General features: G+C 41.8%; 1 protein-coding gene across 1 annotated transcript in view; it reads left to right on the plus strand.

Annotated features, from left to right (window-relative positions):
- Positions 1-174: 174 nt before the first annotated feature.
- LOC116729356 (breakpoint cluster region protein) overlaps positions 175-19365 on the plus strand; it is a 48719-nt gene continuing 29528 nt past the window's right edge. The window contains exons 1-2 of the mRNA XM_032577830.1: positions 175-2282; positions 18377-18549. Coding sequence (XP_032433721.1) covers positions 932-2282; positions 18377-18549 — 1524 coding nt within the window. The 5' untranslated portion in view covers positions 175-931. The remainder of the gene's footprint in view (positions 2283-18376; positions 18550-19365) is intronic.

Here is a 19365-nt window from a genome sequence, read left to right on the forward strand (position 1 = left end):
TTGAAAGGTTTTTCAGATTCACTGAGCAATGAAATGTCCCTTTTTTCGAGTGCCAAATTGGATGCCTGTAACCGTACAGCATTTTAAGCGTCGTTTATACATAAACGTGTGTACAAACCATTTCGAGCGTGAAAACTGAGAAGTTGGGATTGCATTTGAACGCAGCAGCTGACTCCGACTGAACCGTAAGGTGGCGATGTGTTCACGAGACAGCCACAGATGTAAACTGTAGCGCGGATTAAGCGGAGTTTGCAGAGCACACAACTGAAAGTGCACGGCTGCTGTGACTAAACTCACGTCTGGAGCTCCTGGAAAAGAGGAAAAAATTAGAACGACCCTGAGACATATTTAGTTTGAGGAACATGAAAGGTTCGTCTTTTTCTTTCTCTACCCACCTGACCTGGACTGTGGCCATTCGAAGCCACTTTTCACTTTAAGTGTTTCTCCTGTTTAACGCAAGCTGAGTCAAATTTACTATTTTAACTTGACTTGACATGTTTCGAAGGTGTGTTTCCCCTTTGGCTCTAACTGCTCACAGTTAGAAAACAGCCCATAGCGATTAAAGCTCGTCTTTTATGTATTTGAGGCATAAATCTGAACTGCATCCAGTGGCCCCTCCTCTTTGAGCTGCTACCAAACAGCAGAGAGCTGCGAGTCAGTCTGACACCAGACCCAGAGGCAGACAGAAGATCTCCAGAGACCGCACTGCCTCCTCTCGGGATCGAGCTGGAAAACTGGGAGAAACTCACATGTGTTGGACTTGGCGGTAATAAGATCGCACTCGTGATTTCTGCTTGACTTTATCTTTGTCTTAACCTGCTGCTAAACTATGGAAGTTGTGAGTTGTAAACACTCTGGTCCAGTAGAAGCTGTAGATCGGTGTATCCCTCTGTTATTGGTAGTTTGAGGCGTTTATATAGGAGTCTTCACAATGGTGGAACCGTTGGGGTTTGTGGAGGCATGGAGAGCCCAGTTCCCTGAGTCTGATCCGCCTAAAATGGACCTTGGCTCCCTGGGGCATATTGAACAGGAGTTGGACAAATGCAAGTCCTCCATCCGTCACTTGGAGAAAGAAGTCAACAAGGAGCGTTTTCGGATGATCTACCTTCAGACTCTTCTGGCTAAAGAGAGGAAATCCTATGATGGACAGAGATGGGGGTTTAAAAAGATGCCATCAATGAATGACAGAGATCTGCCCAGCGGTGGGTCAGAAGACAGGAGGTCGTACACTGAAGAGGCACCGAGAGATGAGGAGAAGCAGAGAGGCTCCTGCAAGACTCAGAGGAACACAGGACATCCAGAGGAGGTGGTGGATGGTTTGTGTCTGGCGAAACAGAAAGAAAGGATGTCGCCTGTTCGTCATGACCCCGAGCCCTCTGACTTCCCAGTTGGCACAGGGTCTGTGGCGGCTCTGAGATCCAACTTCGAGCGCATCAGGAGAGCCAACTCTCACACAGCCGGAGACAGCAGAGGGTTGTCGGTGATGGGGAGCCAGGAGAAGCCTTTCTACGTGAACATGGAGTACCATCACGAGCGAGGCCTGGTCAGGGTGAACGACAAGGAGGTCTCGGATAAGATCAGCACCCTGGGCAGCCAGGCCATGCAGATGGAGCGGAAGAGGTCCCTGCATTCCCTGCCAGGGAACCTGTCTGCTGCTGCGGGGGACCTTGCCAAGCCTGTCCAGAGAGGCAAGTCCACTGAAGGGAGCTACAGCTTCAATGGGTCGCCCGACGACCCGGAGGTCAGCCCACACTTCCTGAAAGCCGGGGCGATCAGGTCCGGCGAGGGGAGGCCGGACAGACAGCCGGTGGAGTGCCAGCCTTACACCAGCGTGTATGTCGGAGGAATTATGGGGGAAGGGGACACTCGGGTGATCCACATCAGGGACCGCAGCATGGACGAGGATCCTCACCTCACCTGGCCCAGGCGCTCCTACTCTCCCGGGAGCTTCGACGATGTCGGGGGCGGCTACACACCGGACTGCAGCTCCAATGAGAACCTGACCTCCAGCGAGGAGGACTTCTCCTCCGGCCAGTCCAGCCAAGTGTCTCCCAGCCCGACCACCTACCCTATGTTCAGGGAGAAGAGCCGCTCTCCCTCCCAACACTCCCAGCTGTCCATCGACAGTGGCAGCCCGCCCACCCCTCTGTCCCAGAAATGTCTGAAGCAGCAGGGCGTCCCCTCCATCGGTGTCCGTAAGAGGGGCCCCATGTGGCCCAGTGATGGGGACTCCACCACATCCAGCAGGACCTCCCATGACAACAGTGTTCAAGGAGATCTGGGTAGGTCGCTGCAGAACACACACACATTCTCTGACTCTTTTAGTTCACAGAAGTTAAAACACAAAAGTAGAAATGCATCAATCAGGCCTCACCTGCCCAGTATCGATTCTGGTATTCCTCACAATCTGGCCTGCTGGTGATGATTTTGATTGAATTATTAACTAGGGGTGCACTGATAAATCTGCCCTGATTTCCTTAATGTTGGGACACCAGTGATCAGCCGACACTTGTATGTGAAGCCACTTTTCCACCAATCTTACTTACCTTTGAAAAGGTCTAAAAATCAGCAGATGTTCTCTTTTGCTCTGCCTTGAGAGAAAGTTTGACTGATAGACATGCCACCAGCTCATGTCTGCACCCCAATGCTGCCAAGTCAGCAACTTTCTTGCTATATTTAGCAACATTCAGACAAAAAAAAAAAAATCTGTATCGGACAAAATCGGTTTCGGCAGGTCAGGCTTTGTAAAGATTGGTAATCGGTGCCCCCTTACTATTGAATACTATTATAAAAAACTTCAAATCAAATATGATGGGAACTCTTGCCTGAATATGTTGGGTGGAAGAAAATCTTTCCATATTTGACCTGCTGTTCACCGATCAGAGCCAGTCTGGGTGCATCTCTACAGTGGGTCTATTAGCAGAAGATGATAATGCAGCAGAAGTGACTTTAGGTTCTTGTGACTCTTCAGTTAATCAGAGATTTCAACCTTTTTTATTGGTCAAATACTGAAAATTCCAAATTTTACTTACCTGGTTGTGAACTATATCAAAAACAAGAACTTCCTCCACGTTTTGTTTAGAACTACATCAACCAATAGAGCTTCCCTGATGCCCTATGCTTTTGAGTTAGCATAGGGCATCAGAGAAGGTTATTCTTTTGAAACATAAATGGAGATAATCTTGTGGTTCTTGTCTTGTCTTTTGGAGCGACTACCTCCATCCCCGAGGTCACTGGTAACATCTTTATTAAAGAGACTCTTTAATCACTAAAATTAAACACGGCAGCTTGTGACAGAGAGTGAGTCACTGTTGCGTAAAATGCACCTGCAATCTCTTTAATGTTGTCCTCGTTTTTTGGGCCCCGACGTGTTTAAATCCATCCTAAAGTGTTTTCCTCTGGAGCTGGGATTAATATGCATTGACACAGTTTCTGAACAAACTTGAGGTTTTCAGATTGGGTTCACCAAAGGGGAGGGGGAAGTGTTTTACTCCATCGTATGTGGCCTACTAAAAAAAAGAAAATGAGGAGGACATGTCTGCTTAAAATTAATTTTACTTTTTTTTTTTTAATGAGAGTTTTATTTTCTCCTTCTGGCGTCTGTATTAACTCTTTCCTGGGAGGTTATCGTCGCCTATGAAAGGACGTTGGCTAGACGAGAAACGTGCTTTTGCATCCGTTGAAATCTCACAGTCTAAACAGAATCGCCCTCACTTTTTCACCCCCTTTTCTGCCCTTTTGCCCTCTGAGTGCCGCCTCACATTCAAGGGGACGCAGTGAGGCGGTGGGCGCCCCGGGCCTTCGCGGTCGCCCGGCCTGTCCACCCGGAGAGTTTTCGTGTCAGCTCACATCGGCGTTGTTGTCCTCGCCACAGAGTAATTAACTTAAAGGGGTTTGTCTAGCGTGATAAATTTAGGGAGGCCTTTTGTTAAAGGGGATGGGTGGAAAAGAGCCCAGACATGTTGGTGCTTTAAAAAAAGAGGATGGCTAAGCTCTAAGTGTGTCACGTGGCCTCTAATCAAAACGGCAGCCATCCGTGTTTCCTGGTGAGATGTGTGAACACAATAGAGGAATCAGTCATTAAGCGCCGGTATTGGCACGGTAACAATATAACCGTGTTAATTGTGATAAGGAAAGTGGCTTTTTAGTCCTGATGGAAGGTTTCCCTCCTTTGAGAAAGTTTGTTTAAGCCAGACATTTAGCTGAAGTCCATCACACTCACTTAGTCAGGTTTCCTGGCTGTTTTGCTCTCTACAAATCCATCAAGCCAAAAGCCATGCTCCAAATGCTCAGGACTTTTTTTTTTTTGCTGTTAGAAAGAAAACACTTCCAGTTAGCATCTTTAAGGTGAGAATTTCACACGGATGTGTTGTCACTGGCTGAAGCCACCCACTGCCCACTGTGGGTGTGATCTGGGCACCACCTCGCTTATATTAGATGACGGAAATGGGTAAGTGACCGCTTCACTGTGAAAGCGATCCACTGAGGATTGGGTTGAACAGATGAGCAGGATAGTGTTTTGTTTTTTTTTGGTCAGCCTAAAGCTTCTTGACTCGGAACATGTGACCAACAGGGTAGATATTCAGTGACACAATCAGCATTATGTGTGAACTAGCGTGATGCTTGCACGACTGTGTCGAGATCATTTATCAGACATTTCATTTCAAATACTGTAGAAGGAGGAGGAAAGTTTACATAAAATTAACTTGATTGGTCTACAAAGCAAACTCCTCTCAGTTGTCATAGCGATGAGGAGTGTGAAATACATCTGGCATTGAGTGGCTGTGATAGTTTTCTTTTGTCGACCATTTTTATGGTCAGCAGTGGGACTGAACGCTCACAGCTGTTATAGTAGGCAGCGGCTCATCCTGTCACCAGTCAGTCGACCTTCCCTGTGTAAAAAAAATAAATGAATAAATAAATTCTCCGCTTCCACACTTTCTGCGATGTCGTTCTCTTCCACTCACACACACTGAGTCGCCCTGTCTCGGAGCCTGGGGTTGCAGCTTTTGTTCCGGGTTTGTGACATAATGGCACAGCTGTCTCATGTGGACCTTGCTCTGTGGATTACCAGAAGTCTGGATTTACTTTGTGATTTTGTAACGACATTAGGGTGCACACTGCTGGATTAGGATTCAGGCTGGAGGTTAGGCCTTTTTTTTTTTTTTTTTTTTGGAGAAACTGCTCTTTGTTTGTGGCTTTGTAAGCAGCGTTTGGAATAGTTGATTTTATTGTTAAATGATGCAAAAATAAACTCTCAGTGCTGTAAGCATGCTTTTAAGCCTCATATATTGGACTGTTGCAAACAGTGAAATGAGCTGTGAGTATCCTGTCACAATAACACATTTTGCTGGACAAAATGCCAAATGTCGTAGGAATTGTTGCGATAAATGAAAATATTGTCATTCTCAACTAATATAGTAATAAAAATGGCATAATAACAATGCAAGTACACCCACTGAAAGATCAAACTAATTTTAATTTCTAAAGAACATGTAACACTGAAACCGGAAGACATTTTAAATATTCACAATAAAACAAAACGAGTGGGAACAACAATTAAAAATTGTTTTTCAAAACAATAGTTATTCAGCTTAGACAGGGAAAACAAGCAAAAGTGGCAGGAAGTGCAGGCTAACTACTTCGTACTGGGTATCAAATGTTTGCAGCGTTTCTCAAAATGGCAGCTTTTCAGCAATCTCTTTGACGATTGCTGTCCAAATGGAAGTTATTGTGCTTATTTTAATTCATCACACAATTAATTCACTTATTGTTTATTGTGTTGGATTTTGCTTTTAATATTCCAAAACACACAAATATGAGAGGAAAAAACCAAAAGCAACTGGCTGGACTCAGGTGGGAGGTTCTGCTGAAATCACATCTGCTAAGTCAAACTCTCTACAAAACTAGACTTTATAGAACACAAAGGCACATGAGACGATATTTATGTTTCTGCTCCTCATCTAAAGCTGGATGTGTGGTGGAAAACCAGCGCTGGACAATCCCTCCATAAACCAAAATATGGGTGTGTTATGGGTGTGTGGATGCACATGACAGCTGGGAAGATGGAGATAAATAATGCGCTGTTGGAAGAAAACATGCTGCTAAACTGCGAAAGAGTTGAGGTTGGAGCAGACGCTCAACTTCCTGGAAGAAAACAAACTTTGACATGGAACCAGAGCATAGTCATGTGTTAAAATGGCCTAGTAAAAGTCCACATCTCCAGCACGGGAAAAGATTATTGGATGGAGAAAGAGTCTCCATCCAATCTAACCGAGGTCAAAGTGTTGACTCAGGATGACTGAATCCAAACAATTTTCAGATTTTTTATCTTATTCTGTTTTATTTTATTTTGGAGAAACAAACATTAAAAACCATGTATTGTTTTTCTTCCACTTTCCAAAAACTATCCAGGTTATTAAAATTACAGCAAAATGTGTTCATGTTTGTTGTAACAAAAACAGAAAATGTGAGGTGTACTTGTGGAATACTCTAACCTTCATTTGGTTTAAAGGAAGAGAATGATTTGAAATCAACTTTTTTGAGATTTACATCATATTATAAAGTTATTCCCTCATCAAAAACACACCTGGAGTGTTTCTTTGATTCGTTCATGCATGTTTGAGAAATCCTTTAATAGACTAGCCATCTTGTGATGACTTCCTGAAGGTGTAGATTCAGAAAAGGGCAGAAGTTTTTAAAGAGATAGAGGTCCAATTTCAAGGTGTTAAATTATGAAGTGGTAATAATAACTGAAGTTATCATAGTTACTTGATGGTGCTATAAATTGGCACTATGTGCCCGGAAAATACATAATACTGCCCCTTTAAATTGATAATAGTCTCTATTATCAATAGAGATAATAGAGATGACTAGATGAGGGTTTTTGCTCTTGATAATCCACACTGCACCAGACAGAAGTGACATGGCTTCCTTAAGTGCAGATGATTCACTGTGCATCTGGTGTGGGGGCTGTTTCTGTCTTCAGCAAAAACGTGCGATAGTTTTTTTTTTTTTGTTGTTGGGTTTTTTTACCGTTGGCTACATCTCCTTGTTGCTGCAGACAAAGCCATGGTGTCTCTTGACTTTATTTTCCTGTTGTCTTCCCAAAATGGCTCGTCTGTAGAACCGACACATTTCAGCAGACTTTTACCCTGAGAGCAGTAGAAATGAGCGTTGTCTCCTGGTTTCTGGTTATCTAGGCCAATTGCCAACCCCAGCTGTGAACGTAGCTGCCAATTAGCTGTGGACTTTTAAAGAGGCCAACCCTCTGATGGGTTATTTTTGCCATAATTAATTATCATCATGACACAGCCATGCCTGTGGCTCTTAAGGAGTCCTACCGTGGCTGAGGAAAGGTCTTGGCTCTCTCAGGGTCAAAGCTGTATGTATGTAATTTTTATACGAAATGTGTGTTTGTTTGTTTTTTTACATATTTGTTGAAAATATCACCATGTTGCGACACAATAACTTAAGACAGATGAGATGTGAAAAGATCAATCTCCTCCAGACCCTCTCTGAGCTGCTGTGGCCGTCTGGAGAAATGCACCCCACCTGACCAAAAGCAACCAATCAGAGCCAAGAGGCAGGTCTTAATGCTGTCAATCAATCTAATGTACTTGCTGCTCAATATGTTAATGGTGTAGAAAGGACTTACTGTGACAGGAAATAGTTTATCCGCTATTATCGGTGGCCGTGCCGACTAGTCTGAGCATTCACAACAGGCTCTGCTAGCTAATGAAGGGTGATTGACAGCGCTAAGACCCGCCCCCTGGCTCTGATTGGTTGTTTCTAGTTATCACTGGGAGAAGGCAGAGAAGCTCATTTTTTTGTTGTTGTTGTTTTTTTACAGATTATCTCTTTCATGCCACACTTTCGCAACACGGTGACAGTTTCAACAAATATTAAAATATATATATTTTTCATAAAAGTTACATACTGCAGCTTTAATATATTACGTAAAAGACGCAGTCGGACAAAATGGGATAATAAACCTCCCATTAGGTTAATAATAAGGTTAATAATCCCCCCCCAAAAAACAATCAAAAAATAAAAACACCAATTTGTCTTTCAGATGCATTTATCAGGCAGCGCCTCGGTCAGGATGCTGTGGGGTTTGGCCTGTAAACGCGTCTGTCTGGGATGCTGTCTGTCTGCTTCAGACCGGAGGCTGGCTCAATCTGCTGCCTCAGCAGGAATCACGCCATCAAACCCAGTTAACTGCAGACTCGTGGATATTTGATGTCCCTTGTGGAAGCCCAGACAGACCTGTCGTTGTTACCTGGATGTGAACGTCTGAACTCCAGCGGTCGGGGCGGGGGGTCAGAGGGTGAGGAGCCAAAGAATTCAGCCTCTCCCTTTCCTGAAGTAAATGTGGGCGTACAAGAGGAAGTCCTACAGGGCAACTCTGTATTTGTGTGCGAATCAAGGCACCTGTTCTCCTTTTCAGCGCTCAGAAGCTGGCAGCTCATCAGTGCACCAGACCAGGCCTCCCCAGCTGCTCTGGCAGTGGAAGGCATGAATAGTCTTTGTGTTCCCCTTGTCGATCAGAAAGCACAACAGAAACGCTCGTTGGAACTGCTAATTCTGAACGCTGCTGTTCATCTCACACCGTTCACGTACGCAGCTTAACATACGACTCTCCGTAGATGATCTGTAGGGAAAACAAATGTGTGGCATGTTTTCGGAGGGCTGCAGGGCTCCCATCCCCTTTGCTCAGCCTCGGCCCTCTGGACCTGCAGGCTGGGCTCCCCTCCCTCGTCCCCTCGCTCAAAGGGCCCTCTGTGCTGCAGGCTGGCAGGCCAAGTGTTTATGGAATGTCTCAGCTGCTTGCGGGGTGTGGGGGGAAGTGGTTAATGAAATGTTAAGTGCTGTATGTGTTCACCTCCATTGTAGGGAGCTTGACCTGTTGAGCTTGTTTGTGTGATGCTAAGAGTTTTTTTTACATTTTTGGCTAAACATTGAACTCAAAGCAACTCAGTTGGTAATGAATACAAACGGACACGTATTCTGACGGATATGCCAACTTATTATTATTATTTTTTTAATTTTATCAACTTTTTGACATTTCATCATGAGCACAAAGTTAAATGTCTTCTGTTGTGATTTTATGTGACCGACCGACACAAAGCAGCGCATAACCAAGAAATCAGAAATATACGATTCATGGTTCTTCCACTTTGTTTACAAACAAAAATCTGAAAAGTGTGGTGTGTATGTGTATTTAGCTCACAGTCCACTGTAGTTACCTGAACCTCTGTCCCGGTTGCAAGCCTCCCACAGCCTCTAACATTTTCCTGTATTTAGCTCCAAACAATGTGGCCAATAGCTGCGTCTCCATTTGCTTAATGGAAACACACCAATTTCAAATAAACTGATTACTTCCAGCTGTCAGTATCGGCCGATAACCCGTATTGAGCCAATATGATATCAGCACGAAACATAAATACTCTTATTACTTATTCAGATTCAAATTTAAAAATACTTTAATTAATCCCAAAGGGAAATTAAATGTTGTTGTAACTCATTAATTTAGACTCTTCAAAGACTTATTGAAGATGGTGATGGCTGTTGGCAGGAAAGATCTGCAGCAGTCTGTACTGCACTGAGTCTGAAGAAGCCTCTGAAGATGCTCTGTAGTGTGAAATGTTAGAAAGGGTTTGATCAAGTGTTGTTATTCAGAGAACAATAGTCAACAACAACAGGTTTGAGAATAACTGACCCATATATTAATAACCAATAGACCTGAGATATTAGCTGCAGGCTAATATAATCAGATACTAATTTATTTGGCTGATATTGTCAATATTGGATCTCTATCAACAAGTGAACTCTTGACTTAATGAAGCTCATGTAACATCCAGAAACCTTTGCACAGATTTTGTGGAGTCTTATATTCTTAAATCTAACTGTTAAGCAAAGTGAATCTGAAATGTTTTCATTAATCCAGTCCTGGCCCGGTGCTCTGGTAAATGAAACACTGCGTTATATTCTCTGTTTCCAGGCAGATTATGACAGAGTCAACCACGTTGCAACACATCAGGTGAGCTTCGTTCACTAATATTTAATCCCTCTTAGACATTCACATGAATATTTCAGCGAACCAAGAGGTCGCCGATTTCTTCTCGTCTCACGTCAAAACAGTGATGTCGTCTGCCGATTTTAATTTAAACAAAATGGTTGACGCTATGCACCGCTTCTAGTGCAAATGATGAATTCAGAAAGTGAGTTCAGTAAGATTGATTCCTGTTTATGACACTCCTTTTGCATTTTCACACTCTTGTTTATTTTTCCAGATTGCAGCAGTTATCAGGCACCGTTTTCTTTTAATGTGTCGCGTTATGAGCTGATGTCTGACCACCCCAAGCTATTTCAATGTACCCTGATTAGTAGCTGATGGAGCTGGGCTGCTGCTCAGTACTGACCCTCACCGCTCAACGGCTGGTGATAATTTTAGGTTTTCTCACAGTGAATCTGAACCATGTGCTGGTGGACCTCAGCAGAACTCTGGTGCAGAGGGCCTTGTAGTTCAGCCGATTCTTTACGTAAGTCACAGGGGGCAACACTGTTACACTCTGCCTGTAGACACACAACTTGTCTCTGGATTTGGCATGTCAGATGGCCTGGTTACAGGACGAGGCAAAATGAGCTTTTACAGAGTTTACGTGTAAAAGTCAAGGCTGCATTCAACCAACAGTTTTAATCCAACTCCAGTTTGTTTTGGAAAGTTTGCTTTTTGTCAACCAAAAAAGCAAACTTTTGTTTGGTTGAAGTGAACTGTGGTGCAAATGTGAACGCCGAGTTCACCGGATACTGCTCTAAAAGCAGGAAGTGGACTACAATGCAAGGCATTCTGGGTAAACGCAACCAAAACAAACAAGAGGGTCTAGTGCTTACCGGGAGAAATTACTTGTGTTTTTTTTTTTTTTGTCAAAGGCAGAAGAGAAATCCTACACCTGCTAAAATCTGACGCTACTCCATTTTTGTTTACATTTTGTGAAGAAGGAAGTTGCTCTCATGTCTTCTTGAGAGGTTTTTGTGTCGTTTCCTTCAATGATTCTTGGAGCAGCGCCACCAGAGGAGAGGAGGAGAACAGCTTTTCTTTTTTTTTAAGGGTTTGTTTCATTTAACACAATACAGTGTAAAAGAGAGAAGTGCCAACTGAAAATATAACAAATCCAGCAACTTTTATCCACAATCAATCAAACCGAGTCCACCGGGCTGCCAGGTGTGAGAACACTCCAACACACTACATGCAGAATATCCTGATCAGAACAACTTCATTTCTGTGGATCATTCCTGAGATGTTTTTTTTTTTCCCCACGGCATAAGACAGATAAATACAGAGATTTAAATTTTGATAAACATTTTTTTATAATCATACATTTCTTTAAAGCCAAAGTTATAGTTTGAAGACATTAGTATCTGTTATTTTCCAACTTCTGCCAAAGATTTACTGTTGGATTTAAGACTAGACTTTGACTGGACCATTTTAAAACGAAAATATTGCTTGATCTAAATCATTCCACCAGGTCTTGAGGTCCTTTGGAAGTTTTATTAGTTTTTTTTTTTCCCCCCAAGGATTCTTCATCTTCATCCATATTTCCATAAACTCTCACCAGCTTCTCTGAGGAAAGGCATCCCTACATGTGATGTTACCACCACTGGAAGGGAGGGAGGGAGGAAGGGGGGTTTCAGAATGATGTGCTGTGTTGTTATTTCCTCCAAAGTGCTTTGCATTTAGGCTGAAATGTAATATTTAGAGCACGTTACCTCGTGTTTTCTGTGTCTCCGACATAATTTTCCCGCTGTTCTCGTCTGCCACAATCCAGATGAGAATCCATTTTCCGGACCCATAAAGCCGCGGCTCTTACCGAGCCTTCTGCAGGTTATTATATAAAAGTGTTATACTTTTCAGACAGGGACGACGTCCTTCACTGGACATTTCTTCTCTCCTGTGAGTTCTGAAGGCTTAAATTTAATTTTCAGACCTTTTCTGAGCTGCATAAATCAGACCTTGTTTATTCATAGGGACTTGTGATCAAATTTCCGTCCATCAGCCGGCTGTCCTCTGCGCGGGACGGTCAATATGTCCACAGCGGGGAGCGAGGAGTTTGCGTCGCACTTGTCTCTGTGCTCTCACGAGTTTGGGCTGCGTTCTGGTTTTCCTATTGGTGAACTGGGCCGGGTGGGGGAACATAGATGCTGCTATTCTGGTTCCAGCTGGGCTCGATCCATCGACCTTTTTGCTCCGTAGTGTTGTTACTCTTGGGAACTGGTGTCTGAAATTGATGCCATTAGTCGAACAAAATTGATATTTTCCCCCTGTGGTCCATGTTAAATCAGTGAGCAGATATTACACTGCAGCTTTTGACTCTTTTGTCCTCCAGCATGAATCAGCAGAAGCGTAGATCAGGGTTATAATATTTTTGGGTTTTTCATTATAGTTTAGTTTTACTTTGGTGCGACTTTTTGTCTAATTTACTTAGTTTGAGTTTTTAAGAGGTTGTCTGCTAGTTTTGCGCAATTATTAGTTAAATATTGTTTAGTTTCAATTACATTTTTATTAGTAGTTTTAGTTTTTCATACTTTGCTTAGTTTTTAGGTGCAAAATTAAAAAAAGTCAAAGTATTGTATTGCGACTATACATCGATTGGGTCATGAATACGCAACAAAAATATTATTTTAAAAGAAATTATTCAATTATTGTTGAAAAACCAACTGACTGGTGCTTATTTATTTATTTTTTGTGGACTAGCATAAGCACCGCCAAGGGGAGTATGTATTATCGGAATTTGCCGACAGCTGACCAAGATTATTATAATTAACTAAAGCGAATGTTATGACAAAAACTGAAATTGAGAAAACATTTTTGTTAACTGAAATAAGTGAGAATAGTAATTAATGGGGAAAAACTAACTGCACTGTGCTTTTATAAAACCAATAAAACATACTGAAATAATAGACGTAATATCCTATCTCTAATTTCAGTATGCTTAGTTAGTTTTAAAAACACATGATATAGTTCCAGTTAGTTTTTCCACATTAATTACTGTTTTTATTTATTTCAGTTAGCGAAAATGTTTTCACTATTTCAGTTTTGGTTATTTGTTTAGTTTTAGTTAACTATAATAACCTTCATATCGGTGCTGTGTTCTGAAACAGCTTTCATGCTAATTTCATTTTAAAACTAAGCACAGGCTGTTAGTTTTAATATAAGTAAAAACAGAAAATTCGAGTCTCTCAAAGGCCGCATTTTAGTGAAACAGGGGTACATAATTATTTAGGGTGATAGCGATGCTGTGGCACCGGCGACTTTATCTCTGCTGCACATCTGTCCCTGCCCCTCTTTCTGTTTTATCATAGTTCATCTGTATGGATTAGGATCAGGGCTTTCACCGTGGCTTCGCTTTGTCATGAGGGTCCTACGGTTACTGTTCTGAACGGGTCTCTTGTTCACATGCTGCAGGAAGGAAAAGTACTTCACGGTGACTAATTGTTCTCAGAAGCAAGGCTTGAAAGTTCGGACCCATTTTGTTTGGCAGAGGGGTTTGTATATTCCTCTGCGTCTATTTTTAAGTCTGGGTGTCAGTAAACTAAACAAAAGGAAAAAATATATTAAAAAATCTGCTTACTGCTGAATTATGCTCTCATATATGTATTTTTGTTTTGTTTTTGTATTACAATATATACCTGACTCATTGGAATAGGTTTAAATGAAATTCTTGAAAAACAAAATTACAGAGTTCAGTGACAGTCCAAAGCAAAACCAGCTCCTCCGTTATCCCCCGCTCTGCACGGCTCAAACCCACAGCTGTTAAGTCTTATGTAACGTCATTAGAATGTATTTATTACGTTTCGATTGCAGAGCTTGAAAGGGTTTTAAGCTGCGCATAGTTGGGTATTTGGGCAGACATGTCACGGTTATCACAGCCATCTTTACCACCCTCCAGCTTTTCGCCTAATACTGTGAGGTCACGCAAACGGAGGGCTGTCACAGTGGGTCCACCGTGGTGTTAAGGAGCGGTTCAATTCTTTAAGCCTCTAAGGGGGATTATATCTGTGAACATTATATTGGCTTTATTCTGTATGTATGTGTTTGACTGATTTACAGCAAATCCACTGAAGGCAGATGAGCCTGTTATGTAAAATAGAAAGAAAGCATTTTAGGTCGAGGTAATGCAAATCTGAAACACCAGGAAGCAACGCTGTCTTCTCTTTAATCTTCGTTAGAATATAGGGACTAAAATGAGATGAGCAGGTGTGTATATTCTATACATAGTCCTCATGTGGCGACACACTTCCAGGAGCTTTGTAGCTGACAGCCATCTTGGTAGGTATCTGTAACTAACTGTCAACTAACTAACTACTACTAGTTACAAACTGTAACTAACTGACAGTAACTCTGGAGTCGCTATGACACAAGCTTAGAACTATCGCTCACCTCGTTCCTGTCCATCTCAGAAACAATGTAAGTACATCACAACTGCTACTCGACTACACATTTTGAGTACTCTACCCTCCTCTATGTAATACTAACATAAATATCAGTGGTATTTACTGTAATACTTACTACTGAACTAGCAAAATTAGCTTAACTAATGTAGCTTTTATCCACAAACTAAGGCAAACATGTAGCCTACTTGTGTGCTACTGCATTTACTTACTCTGCCAGTCACCAGAACCTTGTTGTTCGCCTGAAGAGTTCGGACATCCTTTACAAATCTGTTGAAATACTGATTGTGTGCCTCCATGGATTACAGACCGCAAAACTCCTCCACAGTGCACGCACTCTTCGTGTTCACTAAGTAGTTAACTATGTCATAGTAGGAGATGGGAGGCAGACATGAGAGAAAAAAAATCTGTTTAATCAATTTCTTTTTGAGTTCATGTATATTGCTAAACAAAATTAGGCTAATTTTAAATTAAATGTAAGTAGCGTCTCATTTGACTCGATTTTAGTATCCCAACAATCCTGTCTAGACTATTAAGGTTTTGCATACTCTTAATGTAATATTAATAACACCATCAAGATTTCTTAGATTTAAAAACATCAAATTTCTCTCGGCACCGTTTAGAACTGGTGTCAAAGTTTGGGTTTGAGATTGAATGTTAGTAAAATCTGTGCAGAAACAACAACCTCTTGTCAAGAAGAGACTATGTTTCTAATCGCTCATGAGATTGTTCCAAATACATAACCTTGTGGGTCACCCTTTGAGTTGGCAGTAAAGATGACTGAGAATAATTTTGTGCTCTGAAACCATAACCAGCTACTGCTGTCTGAGGCGTAAGGGGGGGAAAGCTGTTGTAAAAACAGCCTGTTAAAGTGCTTGAAAAGCCATTTATTACAGTAGTTAAACTACGCATGCCCTTCAAAGTACGTGTGGGTGTGTGTGTGTGTGTGTAGGGGGTTGCTCTGTAAACACATAATGGCCGTGACTTCAGGAGGGGATGTGTTAGGAGTAGGAGTGAGGGGCTGTTTGTGCAGAGATGACCTTGTGTAGAAAGCCTGTTTCCTTTCTGGAGCAAAATGAATTACTGAATTTTCCGGGCAGACCTGCCTGGACATTTCCTCAGTAGGCGTCCTTGTGATCGCTACAACAACCGCTCTCGCTGAGGGTCTATTGTGATGTCGGCTTTCTCACACCGGCCGCAGCCAAGCGAGCGCCGTGTTTGAAACCCGTTTGCATGTGAGACAGAAACGATCAGGTTTCCGGGGTGTAAGAACACATTTTTAAATCCTCCTCCAGATGTACTTCTGGTACTAAATAGGTTCTGACAGTTACCTAGAGGAGGACGTGCTGCTGGTATTGACTAGGAAGCTGCTTGAACTACATTGGTGTCTTTTCTTTTTCCACCCTTGCCTCCTGAGGTTGGGTGTTTGTTGATCTTCATCCTTTCAGATTCACATCAAAAACACAAAATCTCACTGAGTATTTTTAGTCTAGTTTCTATATCTTAATACACTCAAAATAAGACAAAACTAACTTATAAGCAACTTTTCAACAAGAAATATGAGTTTAAGTCAATAATTTCTTAATATTGATGAAAAGGTTCTAGCTCCATTAGCAGATCATTTCCCTTACGGGACAAGACATTTTTCTCCTGTTATACATGAAATAATCTGCCAATGGAGCTAGTAATTTTCCATCAATATTAAGGAATTATTGACTCAAAACAAACTCGTACTTCCTGCTGAAAAGTTACTTATAAGTTAGTTTCATGAGCTAGTCTCATTTCAAGTATACAAAAGATACTTGCACTAGAAACTAGACCAAAGATACTCAGTAAGATCCTGTGTCTCTGCAGGGATCTCCAGGGTGACATGGCTCCGTCTTCCTCCTGTTTCCGGAATCCTTTATTTTCCTGTTTTCGTGCTGCGGTGAACCAAATTCACGGCCTCCTTAAAATACTCTAACAGTACAACAGATCTTAGACATCCTCTTTCTTTGGACTACCGTTTTAGATGCTTTTCTATTCTACCAGCGAGCTGCCAAGTCCTTGACAACAAGGCGATGATGATTATAGATGTTGGTGAGTCGGAGTGGCTGACAGTAATTACAGCACGCAGAAGGCTGCTTGTCTTAAAAAGACCCACTGACAAGTGTCACATATATTCCTAACATGTTTTTCCAGCCCAGGCTGGCTGCGAGCGTTTGTGTTGCAACACGACCCATCACACTCTGCTCTGCATTTTGCCTTTTTTAAAAAAAAACAAAACAGGATTCTGAAACAAATCTGTTGTTGTGCGAGTTTTGAGACTTCTCTAAATACGTGAATTATGAGTAAATATCACACCAAGCTACAAGATCTCGTTTCTTCACAACAACAACAACAACAAAAACAACTCGTGGATGAAGGGGGACTCTGTGTATATCCAGCGGGGCAAGTGAGTTTGCCTTGCCTTTTCACTTGTTTATCCACCCATTGACTTCACCTCGCTCACTGGGACAGGCTGGATTTAAGTAGGTCACAGGTTTATGGAGGTTAACAAAGGATTTAATATGAAAACAGAAGAGCATAATGCTGAGTTTATCGTCAACTGTTAACATCATAATGACTACTGTAGTCCATGTGAGGATTTTTCGTCACTTTTTTTGTATTTGAACTCGTTTTTTTCTGCACACAACTCAGTTTACCTCATTGTTTAGGGTGAAACATGAACAATAAATAACACAATTATTGATATTATCAATAGTTAGGGAGTTTCAATGTTGTACATGCTAATGCCTGTCATACATGAATGTGAATTTAATGCATTTGGTGTCTTCACGGCAAATTACAACTATGACAGGACCATTGCATGGTTTTGTAAAGTCGCACAAAGCTAACCGGACCCGCCCAAAGCAGCCATAAGTCACATGGTAACGCAGCAAACGTGGAACAAGGAGCTCCGGTCAAATGTATGGAAGCCCAAGTCATAAGTACAAGTTTTAAAGTCATCATTTCTAGTTTTAAGTTTAAAGTTACGGATTTAGAAGTCATAATTTCGATATTCAAATTAATTATTTTTGATTCAATTATGGGACGTTTGAATCATGGATTGAAAGTTATAATTATGAGATTCAAAGCTACAATTTTGACTTTCAAAGTGATAATTTTGAGATAGAAAATCACGCTGTTTATCTAAGGAGGCTTGTTCCAGTGTCTCATAATTATGACCTTGAATCTCAAAATTACAACTTTAGAAGTCAAAATTGTGACTTTTTATCTCAAAGTTATAATTTTGAATCTTGAAATTATGACTTTGTCTCAAAATGCTGACATTGAATTTTGAAATTATGACTTTAAAATTCATTCTATTTTTTCTTTCATGTCGCAAATAGGTTAGCCTCACAAATGAGACCAAAATTAAATTCTTGTAACACAATTTTTTTGTGTTACAAGAAAATTTTAGCGCCAGGGAGACATGGAGGTGGCAGCATCATGCTCTGTGCATGCTTTGTTTTCAGCTGGTCAGAAGTGAAGGGAATATGGAAGGAGCTAAATGCAGAAAAAACCTGGATGAAAACCTGTTAGAGGTTAATAAAGACTTGAGATTTGGATGGAGGTTCACCTTCAAGACCACAACCTTAAACATTTAGTCAGAGCTGCTGCAGAATGAGTTAAAAAAAACTGTAGAAACACAGAGAAATTGTTCCTCCGACACGCTTTGTCTCATTTGACTGAGTCGTTGTCCAAAGAAGAATGGACAAATATTTCAGGTTCAGCACCGATGTCATCCTGCAATGACTTTACGATTCTCATTCCAGCTGGAAGTGGTGCTCCGGCTTGATGCCTTGGCCGTAATAATGCGTGTCTGTGTTAACTCCATGACCTAGCAGCATCTCCAGCTCATCATGTGACTATTGTGCTTTGTCTGCCCATTTTCTCCTAGACATGGAAAACCCTCCGTCTTACGGCTACGACCTGGAGCTTTCCGAGGAGCACCCGCCTCGCCACGAGCCTCTGTCCTTCAGCGGCTCGCCGTCCTCCTCGCCGCGGCTCCGCTCCAAGAGCCGGAACAGCCGGGACACACAGTCGTCCGGTTCTCTGGAGTCCACGCAGTCGGTAAAGTTGCTGTGACCAACAACTCTGACACATTGCCCGTCAGCTCCTGCTGCCACCGCTTTCCCCCTCTCTGCAGCTGCGTTGTCCTTTGGTGTCCTCTGTCCACGCTCCAGTCCACAATGCTCGTTATCTGTGCTTCTTCCTTCTGCTCATAAAAGTTGTTGCTTTGCTTTTTCTGCTGTCTATGTTAACCGTTTCTTCTTCTTTTTTTTTCTTTTTTTGCTTAAAATTAGGCTCTTTCACACAGTTTATGATGTGTCTTGTTGTCTGCCTGACCATTTCCCACAACTTTTACACCAATCACCCAGCAAGTTCTCAGATTAAATATTCGAAGACAAAAAGCTGAAATAGGCCCTCCATAAACATTCTTGGTTTTTTTTGGTTTTTTAAATTATTATTATTTTTTATTAGGGGCTTGACAGTTTTTAAGAAATTAACCTGTAGAATAAACATAACTGCAAATGCTGTCACAGTATTATCACACATAAAAGGTTTTACATGGATTTTTATTTGACACACAAAGTAGTACTTGAATGGCAAGTGGGAAAAAAAAGAACACATGCTTTACATGTGGTCCAAAAATAAAAAACTGAAAAGTGTGGCATGCATTTATCGCACAATCATCCCCCCCTCTAACTCCTGAAACTCGTACACAAACATCAGCAACATGGAAATAAACATCAGTTGTGTCGACCCAGTTTTACTTATTGAACTGATACCGATATGTCAATAAATGACTAACATCAGCCGATGCCAATCTTAATGCCGATATATCGTGCATCCCTTGTGTTAAGACACAAATATGCTTTAAACTAA

The sequence above is a fragment of the Xiphophorus hellerii genome, chromosome 12, assembly GCF_003331165.1.
Source record: "Xiphophorus hellerii strain 12219 chromosome 12, Xiphophorus_hellerii-4.1, whole genome shotgun sequence".
NCBI classification, from domain to species: Eukaryota; Metazoa; Chordata; class Actinopteri; order Cyprinodontiformes; family Poeciliidae; genus Xiphophorus; species Xiphophorus hellerii.